The sequence below is a fragment of the Tetrao urogallus genome (genome assembly GCF_951394365.1).
Source record: "Tetrao urogallus genome assembly, chromosome: 1".
Lineage (NCBI taxonomy): Eukaryota > Metazoa > Chordata > Aves > Galliformes > Phasianidae > Tetrao > Tetrao urogallus.
This window is the reverse complement of record NC_136813.1, coordinates 68,583,667-68,593,869: the sequence shown is the minus strand read 5'-3', so window position 1 is coordinate 68,593,869 and position 10,203 is coordinate 68,583,667. Positions and strand designations below refer to the sequence as shown.

General features: G+C 33.0%; 1 protein-coding gene across 3 annotated transcripts in view; it reads left to right on the top strand.

The window, feature by feature from the left end:
* Window positions 1-511: 511 nt before the first annotated feature.
* The window catches only part of NLGN4X (neuroligin 4 X-linked), a gene marked incomplete at both ends in the record, with an annotated part of 108,367 nt that continues 98,675 nt past the window's right edge, over window positions 512-10,203 (top strand). For 2 of the 3 annotated variants that reach the window (XM_079538779.1, XM_079538778.1), the window contains one exon: window positions 512-983. In XM_079538779.1, coding sequence (XP_079394905.1) covers window positions 512-983 — 472 coding nt within the window. Of the gene's footprint in view, window positions 1,038-10,203 lie in introns of all 3 variants that reach the window. The other variant, XM_079538780.1, reaches the window with a different exon arrangement.

The window sequence follows — 10,203 nt, the reverse complement described above, 5'->3', positions numbered from 1 at the left end:
TTTTCAGAAACACATAGCTAAGCATAGTGGCTAGAGTTCATGAAAGATGTATTGGTTTTGGTGGGATAGTATAGTATGAATTTATTTGTTCCTTTTGTATAGATGTACATCAGTATTAACGTATCCGTTGATTTTAATTGTTTGCTTTCTCTTGACTACAGGCTGAGTGGACTGGACTTCACTGGAGGGAGTCATTTTCCTGGGGAAGTGGAGTAACTGTGGTTCTTTTCTCACTCTATTGGCTGGGACGTGCTGTGTATTGTCAGGATTAAGCCGACACTCAAGACTGGGATGGGCCTTGGGGACAAACACTCCCTGATTTCTTCTGACTCTGGAATTTGTCTATAGCCAATCAACTAAGTCACACATCAAATTTTGGTTTTTCGCTGCCTGAGAAAGGTTATGCTATTTTTGAATAGTTTTTTATTTTATTAATAATTTTCATTTTATTTGACTCATTTTTCTACTGCTTGTGGGAAAAATAAGAGTCCTGCTGATGTTGATTTAAATAATGTCGAAACCAATGGGACTCCTATGGCTGCCTTTGATCTTCACTCCAGTGTATGTCATGCTGAATTCCAACTTCCTCCTATGGATAACTGCACTGGCTATAAGATTTACTCTTATTGATGGCCAAGCACAATACCCAGTGGTTACCACAAATTATGGCAAAATACGTGGTTTAAGAACACCTTTGCCCAATGAAATCCTTGGTCCAGTGGAACAGTATCTGGGTGTTCCTTATGCCTCTCCTCCAACTGGGGAAAGGCGATTTCAGCCCCCAGAGCCACCATCATCTTGGACAGGTGTCCGTAACGCCACACAATTTGCTGCTGTCTGCCCACAGTACCTGGATGAGAGGTCATTGCTCAACGACATGCTGCCAGTCTGGTTTACAGCCAATCTGGATACTGTGGTGACATATGTTCAAGATCAAAATGAAGACTGCCTGTATTTGAATATCTATGTGCCCACAGAAGATGGTAAGTACTCTAAGGATGGTGCTGTAGCTCACTTACCAGTTCTGCATGGGATAAGTAGCAAGATCTTTAAAGCATCTTGCACAGTTTCTTCCATTTTTATCTGTGGAAATGGATCATGTCTTTGAATACTCATCAAAAGGAATAATTTGTAGATTGAACAAGTTTGCATGAATTCACTTTGATCGATCTGTGTAACATCACAATTTCATCTACAGGTAGCGGGCAGGGTGTGTAAGCTTACATCCTAACTACAGCTAATCGTCATTCACAAGAGAAGAAAGGGAAAATAAACATTAGTCAGAAGTAACATTTTGTTTTTCATTGCATTAATGATAAAAATGCTGTAGTATACTCATTTTAAAGCAGAACATTCCTTTTTTTTTCCCCTTAGTTTTATTTTAGTATCAATATGCCTACAGTTAACTCTTCATTATTTTAGTAGATGATAGAAAATTTTGTATTATTTCAGCCTAGGATTTTCACCTGTGAAACTTTTCAATCCAACGTATTTTTCTTCACTCATTAAATGTAAAACTAAGTAAGCACAGTTTTATTACACAGAACTGAACAGCCTTAAACTTACATGTTTTCTGCATTCCTCACTCAAGAGGGTTACTTTAAATCACCTTCATCCACTAAAAGATGAACACAAATAGCAACGCACAGTCTTTGAATGTTTTCGTGATCTCAGTCTTAAAAATTGCAGTGTTTTAGCATCCGAATGGTACTGCTTCTTACAAAAAAAAAAAAAAAACAAACCAAAAAAACCAGAATCATCTTTCATCAGGCCTCTAATGATTAACGTTTATTCTATATCACAACTAAAATAAAAACAAAATCTATTGGCAGTTATATTTAATATTCTGCTAAGAGCTAGTTCTTTCAGCCACTTAAAATGAAGTTACTGATGTGTAACATGGCAGATTTCTCACAGATATGCAAATCCCCTCACTTTAGCTGAGGGTTTGATTTGCATAACGAATGCATTGTTATTTGTCAGTAACCATACTCTAAATATGCAAATTCTGTACTTTATTTTCATCCTTCTGCCTTGATTGGCTTCTTTGCTCAGAATTTTCAAGCTGTTTGCCAGCAGTAAGTATACCACCTTCTTTTCTTGTTCTCAGAAGCTGATGAAAAAAGACTTGGAATCTAAAAATAAATGGGAAAAGTTTGGGAATACTGTGAGCTCTGCTACAATACTGTGAAGCTGCTTAAATGAAAGTTCTCAGAGAGGAAATGTGTGGTATGGAGCTCTGTGTGCATGCGGGTGTGGGTGTGTACACGAGTATACATAAATACTTGAAAGAGACACTCTTTCAAGTTCTTTCACCATTAGAGTTTCATTTCACTCTTTGGGCATTTCCAAAGACGGGTCACTCTGAAGTCTCTTTATATTTTGGATTTTGTCCTGTAGCCTTTAGTGGGTTACTGTGATGATTTGTTCTAAGAAAATATTTCAGATTAATATTTTATTTGTTCTTACTGAAGGAATATCAGCTCAGCTGACACAGTATCATTTTAAAATCCAGTGTAAATAAAACCACATGTTTGTCCAATACAGTAGTAAGAAATTTCTCCCAATAATTAAGGAAGACAGAAAATTAGAAATTGAAAAACCTATGCAAATTTCTAGGGGAAGAATAATAAAATACTGTGTGTTGAATGACAAACAGCCTATAAAATTCCTTGTGCTGTGTGTAACAGTAAATGAGGTTTCCTATTAGCTTCTAAATAAAAAGGACTGATAAATGTAATTGTATGCTTTTACAACTTTATGTCCATTTAGCCCCTCCTCCCCATTTTAGATTTTTTTTTCTGTTTAAAAAAATAGCATGTAAAGGTAATCAATTTTCCTTTATATAACTTCTCAAAAAAAAAAAAAGAAAAAAAAAAGAAAAAAGAAAATATAACTGAGTAATGACAGATTAGGTTTGGTGTCAGTGATGAGCTGAAGGCAAGATTGTTCCTGTGCAATATGACAAGCATATTTAACAGGCTACTACTGAGAACAAGATAGTTAAAAATGAATATATGGAATACATGATGTTTTAATTGCAAGTTGTAAATCTTATCCCTAGTTAAATATAATTCACTGAAACTCTTTTGGTGTGGAAAATATGCAACCTTCTGCTCACAAAGATGATTAAGAAGAACTGAACTACAAATCCTAACATACAAGTTAGTGTGTCTCCAACTCACGCTAAACATAAGTAGCCTTAAGCTGTAGTCCATACAGTCTGATTAAACACACTATTCTGTGAGTTTTAGTTGGTTGAGATAAGTTCTTACAGGCATAGACCACAAAGTTAGTTTTTGAAGTGAGATCTCAAAGTAAGTGAGTTAAATTCATTTTTTGAGCTCTTTCTCAACTACAGATTTACTACAGAGTTTTGAAGCAGTCTTGCATCTACAAGAAAAGGTGCATGTAATCATCCATACATCCATATGAAAGTATTGTTCTGGCTATTAAACTTAATCTGAATTGTTTTATTGTCTTAAAAAAAAAAAAGCTTCAGTAAAAAGAATTGATGCTCAGCTGTAATGGATGAATTGTGGTCACATGCAGTGTTTACTTCAAAGCAGTTCTATTAAATTACTAATCAAAGCATTTGCTTGTTTTTGTTTTTTGTTTGCCACTGTATAGTATAGCCTGTTTCTTATTGTTTGAGCTGTCAAAGGGAACCAAATTTTAATCACGTGCTCTGAATGAAGAACTGATGAATAAATGCACTCATTCATTCATCTGATTTCAGAATTGCTTCACTGGAATTCCACCAATATAAACTAGAGGAAATAGGAGTTGAATCCAGACCCTTTAACTGTGTAGATAAGATTATTATTATTTTTTTAATTAAATTGTTTCAAATACTAATGATCCAGATTAAAGAAACACACTGATACAAAATTCCATAGATTCTTAAAATACCTGGAGCATCTAGGTAAAGAAATTTAAATGTCCACTAAGCATTCTATGTCTTTATCAGTAATTGCTTTTTATTTATTTGTTTGTTTGTTTGTTTTATCCACGAGATTCTGGATGTCAAATGTCAGTATCTGAATATTATGTCAGAATTTCCGTATAAAAATGTGACTGAAAACAAAACAAAACAAAAGTCTTTGAGAGTCTTTGTTTTTAGATTATATATATATATATATATAATGTTAGGCAAAAACATAATTTGCAGCAGAAATCAAAACATATATATAACAGGCTACTCTGTCAGCACTGACCATATAGTACTTCATTTTGTCACAGCTGTTCACTGGGCAAATTGGTTATGCTGACATTTTCTGTAGCATGACACTTATATTCCAGTATATTCTGAGAATTTCAATGTTTATTTTCCTGTGTGGAAAGGGAAAGAATTTTTACTGTTGTAATCTACCAAGATACATTTATTTCCTAATAATAAGTATAAATTAAAATGCAGTTATTTTAAAGATAATTATAAGCAATAGACATTAAAAAATTAAGTCCTTTGTCAAATCTATAATCATTAGAAATTGCTCAGAACTGAAACAAAATAACTTACAGTAAAATTATTATTCTATCCAAATAATTGTCCAAACATTTAGCTAGGTCATCTGAATAAATAATATCACTTCTGTGGGGATGTATGTTGTATTCTCTACTTTTTCAGTTATGATCAACAGTAATTTTCCACAAGAATACTTGAATGTCAGTTTAGAGGAGGTCATCTAGGGAAATGATATTGAGGACAGTCTGTTTATTATAACTTCAGTCTGAATATGGGTTTATCTACAGTGGAAATGCTAGATTGAAGAGGACACAGACTGTTAATCGGCTGTGCTTAATCCCTGGCCTTTATCATTTGAATCTGTGGATGCTGAAGGAGATTGCTAACTCCTATCATAACTGGAAAAAAAATATAGGAAAAAGTAAATAGAAAATACCTTTAATTTGGATTTCTTTCATGCAAAAATTGACTTGTATTAATGTCAAGATAAAAAAAAAACATACTTTTTTTTTGTTGCTGTTGTTCTTTAAAACCTACTCTCTTCAGATAAAAACAGAAAATTTAAAAATATATATATATTTTGTTTTCTATGCATGATCAATACTAAACGTATTTACTTTGATGTATAGGAAGAGGGTTCATTTTACAGTGATTAGCTAGTAAACCACCATATCTGTTAGGAATTAATTAATTAAGTATTTAATATCTTCTGAGGTCTTCTCATTAAAAATACTCTGTGATCTTCTATTTCATTTACATCCCTATAAACAGCTGAAGTGACAACAAAAGGGGGTAGGCAATGATACATATTAAGGCTGAATGAATAAGGTGTAATTTTTCTATTAGACTAGGACATTGAGAAAATTGTCTGGGATTAATGGTATGTTTAGTGTGGGTCAACAGTATTTATCCTCTGAGCAGTAGTGTGAAGGAAGGGCACTTACAACTTTATTTTCTGTCTCTAGTCCACTAAGTAATAAAGAAACTTGAACAAAACAGTTAAAGAAGAGATGTGTTTGGTGGATTTTCTAGTTTGCATGCTGTGCCACCTTGTCTGCTTCATATATAGCTGAGTATTTGCAGCCTTCTCTACATCATTTCAGTTTAATTGCATCATCTGTTTAGTTTGGAAAAAGTATTTTACAAAAATCATACTGATAAAATTAAATTGATAAAAATCTGTTCGTAAAATTGACTTCCTTATTGGGAGGAGGGAAAGAGAAAGAGAAAGATAGTAAAAAGAAACAAGATGAGTCTAATTTTGACAACTATTTGATGGTACAAAACAAAAAAGCCAACTACTCAGTAGCTTCTTTATTATTATGAGGAATAAGAATCCATGAGTAAAAATAGTAACATAACGTTTAATACATATTATCTTTGTTGATTTATTCGTAGGTGATAATAGCAAATTTAGCAACATTTATTTTCCAAATACGCTTGAATTTCTGTAATCTTTACCTTCCTAGGATATATGTAGTTCACAGTTTCAGTAGATATTTATTTGGTGTTTATCACATAATATAAAAAATTTAGTCTTTTTGTGTTTTTTTTCCACGTATTTCATAAATGAGTAGCTACTTAAGAAATTAAATTTAGATTTTATGTAAATCTTTTGAAGAAATCCAGAATCTGGTGTCTACGGTTTACATGCCTATAATTTTAGAACTTTCTATTAGTTCTATAAGAACTATAGATAGGTACAGTTTTACCTCTGTTGTCTGTTCTGGGTTCAGTTTAAAGCATAGGAGATTAAATATTTAAAAAAGCATATGTAGGAGGTGTTTTCTTGAACAAATGATAATGTTTGAACACTTCCACATTACAAATAATGTTTTTCTACCAAAACACAATATAACAACAATTTATTCTCAGTTTCAAGATTGCCACATTCTGTCAATATTGATTTATTTTTAAATTCTGCCCTTCAGTTAGTTCTTTGCCTTCTTTTGAAAGATACATATTGAGTATCAAAATTGCCCTGTTACTCAGAAATTGTTTGAGATACCCTAAACATTGTAAGGAAAAAGACATATTCTTTTGTAAAATACTTATATAGCTATCGGAAGTGAGAGGGATTAATGACAGATAAAAATTACAATATGAAATCATATTGCCAGAATTACTATGTATAATCCCAGCTAAATAGAAATACAAACTTTAACAGCAGAGAGAAAATAGCTCACCATTGTAAAAGATAAAGTCCCTGTTGTGTCAAAGCACCTCAAGCCAATTGTTTCAATGTTAGGGTCCAATATGTCCCCTCCTCCTAATCCAGAAATATCGCAGCATCTGTGAGAAAGAAGAAGGCATATGTCTCACTACCCTCTGCCTACTAGGATAAATCTGTGGGTAATCCAGGCCTTTATTTTACATTCTTGCTTTTAACAGTCGCAAATACCTTCTGACACTGAAGAACAGGACTCTAATCTAGATGAAATAAAGTTCTTAAATCCTTAGAGCTAAACTCAGATTTAGTTGTTGATTTCAGAATGCAGTTCTTCCCTCCAAGAGTTGCCCATTCCACAGGCACTTTACAGGATTGTACCCAAATGGCCTTTTCAGGAACTGATATGGCAACAAAACCTAGAGAGAAATCTCGGTATTTAGCATGGCGTTACCTAATCTGAACAGGATTTTTGGCACAGTTTCCTAGAGTATCATCACTACTTTGTACTGACAAACCTGCTAGAATGGAGGGAGTGTTCTTAAAATTATACAAATTAATGTTTTTTTCACAAAGACAAGTTGATGTTATCATTTTAGTCAAAGTACAGTGTCTTTGTAGTTGCAGAGGCTGTGCCATTTGGCACAGTGACGCAAAAGATACAGACTTCAGTCATGTGGGTCATGAGAGATCAGACTTGCAATTTTACTTCATTCTGTTCATTTACTCTCACTAGTCTCTGCAGGGTGGTTCTTTCCTCGTTTCTTTTAAAAAACAAACAAACAAACAAAACACATTTTCCTCTACATTCCTTCAAAACACTCCTATATATGCTGCTGCTTCTCACTTTGCATCTTCTTGCTTTCTTTCAAAACACAAATCAACCTGACACCGTCTAAAACTGAGGCTCTCTGTTCTAGTGGGTCCTGGCAGATGTCTTGTTAGTTAATTGCATTAAACATACTCTGATTTTAGTAGCTTCTAGATCATACTATTTCAATTAGCTTTGATTTCATTCTGCCCATAGAATGCACTAGAAAAATTAAGGCTTTCTGATGTTATTAGTCTTCAGGGTTTTTTTTGTTTGTTTGTTTGTTTTGCATAAATCTGCTCAATTTTTGAAAGTTATTTGTATCTTTTTCTTTAGATTTTGTTCAATTTCCCTTGTAGCATTAATTGCAGCTTCAGACAAAACCAACATTTTCTGCATAGCTCAACTTATTTGCAAGGCTCATGAATCATTCTGCATCTATGGAAATGCTAAAAAAAATTGTCCCTTTTCTGTCTTGCAGGGATTAGATCTGTTACAAACTTCAGAGATAATAGAGGTTTGGGCTGATTTTCCAAGAAAAGCATGCTTTCACCAAATGTTCAAAGGTAGACTGGAAACATAGAAAGAAAAAAAAAACAAAAAAAAAAACAATGATGTTATAGACATAGGTAGTGTGTAAACCAAACATTTTTCTGCTCTATAATTATTTATATATCTACAAAATAAGTCAACAGGTTTTATTTTATTTTTTCTTTTTAATGTAAATGTCTATCATTTGCTTCTCAGAGCTCTTGGCAGAATTGTTTGCAAGTGAAAAACATTTCCTAAACATGATAGCTCATTGTGCAGTCCTTCAGGTTGTCATCCTTTCTAAAGTGAAAGACCTCCAGCAATCAAGTCTTCACACTGTAAATGCATTTTGCACTTATGATTCCAGATAAACTTAATATTCTCAGAATGACAGACAATTACAATTAAATATGTTCACATTTGTGATGTTTGTGTATTAGCTTTTGTCCAAAAAAAAAAAAAAAAAAAGAGCTCATTTCATTTGTGATATTATCTGAGAGAATACGGCTATAATTATTTTCTTAGGAATTATGGCTTTTTTAATGTGGAGGTCGCTTCTGGTACACAAAATGATAAACAATAAGGAATTATACAAAACCATGAAAATTAACTAATGCTAATCTGTTATCTGTTGGTGCTGTTGTGTTAAAAATCCATTATAGAAATGTTATGATACAGGAAAAATTATCTTCTAAAGTTCATGCTGTAGGCAAACTTGTGAAGAACAATTTTATTTTCAATGCTAAGCCAACTTTCTATCACTGTACATAGGGAATTTTAGTCACAAATAGAATTTCTGACGTCTCGTTCCAAAATGCTTATTGTTGCTGGATTGGTGTTAAATGGATTTTTAATTGATGGGGTGTGACAAATTTAATCTAATGGAGAGAAATTACTTTGTGGCAACTCAAGTAACTATACGATTAATCACTTGTAATGTTTACAAGCCATTATAGCTGGAAATCACAGATACGTTGTTTGATTTAGTAAATGTGCAATAGGACAAATTAAATCACAATCCAAATATATACATTTAATTCTCTTACAAATAAATTAGAATCAAATTATCTTTTATATGGTATATTTAGTTATATTATATTGATACAGCTATAAATTTTTTAGCAATAATGCTGCATTGACAAGACTGCCCCAATGGTTCTGCTTTGACTTGCTATTCTTGCTTCATTCTGCCAGCAGAGGGAGCACGGGTTACCAGCACACATTTTTTGAGAGCCTCACAAATGATGCTGGTGAACACAGTAGAAAAACATGCAGGTTCTCCTTTATGCCCTTTAGCAGATAGAAAGGGATTCTGTCCACATTTGCAGATCTATAAATTAGCAACGCTTGGACTGTTGGTTCTATTTTTGTGGTCTGGAATTCATTTATGGAATAAAACCTACCCAAACAAAATATGCACTCAGACAAATTTACAACAACATACTTCATTTTTATTAAATAATAAATTTTATATGAAAAACATGATGAGGATGCATGCATTTGTTACCAAATAGCAAAATTATTCTATTGAGTTGAAATTCTTACAAAGCTTTGAATGGCAGAAACGTTTGGTCTCCTAGGTTATGGTTAGTTAGTAGAAATATTCTTACTTAAAATCATTTTATCTTCCTTATTTATAACCTCTACTTAGTCAGGTGTTTTTTGTTTTGTTTTGTTTTTTTTTTTGTCAGTGAATGCCACTGACTCTCCATTTTCGGTATTAAATGTAAAATACCAGAAGTGTTTTGCATATTTAAATTTCACTGAGGGAAAAATGTTACACAAACTGAAGTTTTGTCCTCACTGGCAATATAGAGTGTTTAACATTTTCAGTATTACCATGCTTGATTTAATCTATATTAAGCCATCTAAAGTGCCAAATTCCAAAATACCGTGCTTCCAGGCATAATGTACTTCCACTGTTAATGTATCTCACTGGTACCTTTATGTTCCTGCTGATTTGAGATGCTTTTCTCATCAGTACTCTTTCTACTTTAATAATGGATCTTGTGCTGCCTTTAGAGAATAGATACAAGAGTCTGAGTAGTAACTGATGAGTAGTGTGTGTCCCTTGGGAGTTGGAGTGCATCAGTTGTTTATTATGATGGCACCTAAAACCATTCATATAGAATATTTATTATGCTTTGGCACTAACAATTACCTCAGAGTGTATTTAAGTCAAAGGAAATGTCACAAGCATTGTACAGAAGAAAGCAGCTTAGTAGGGCA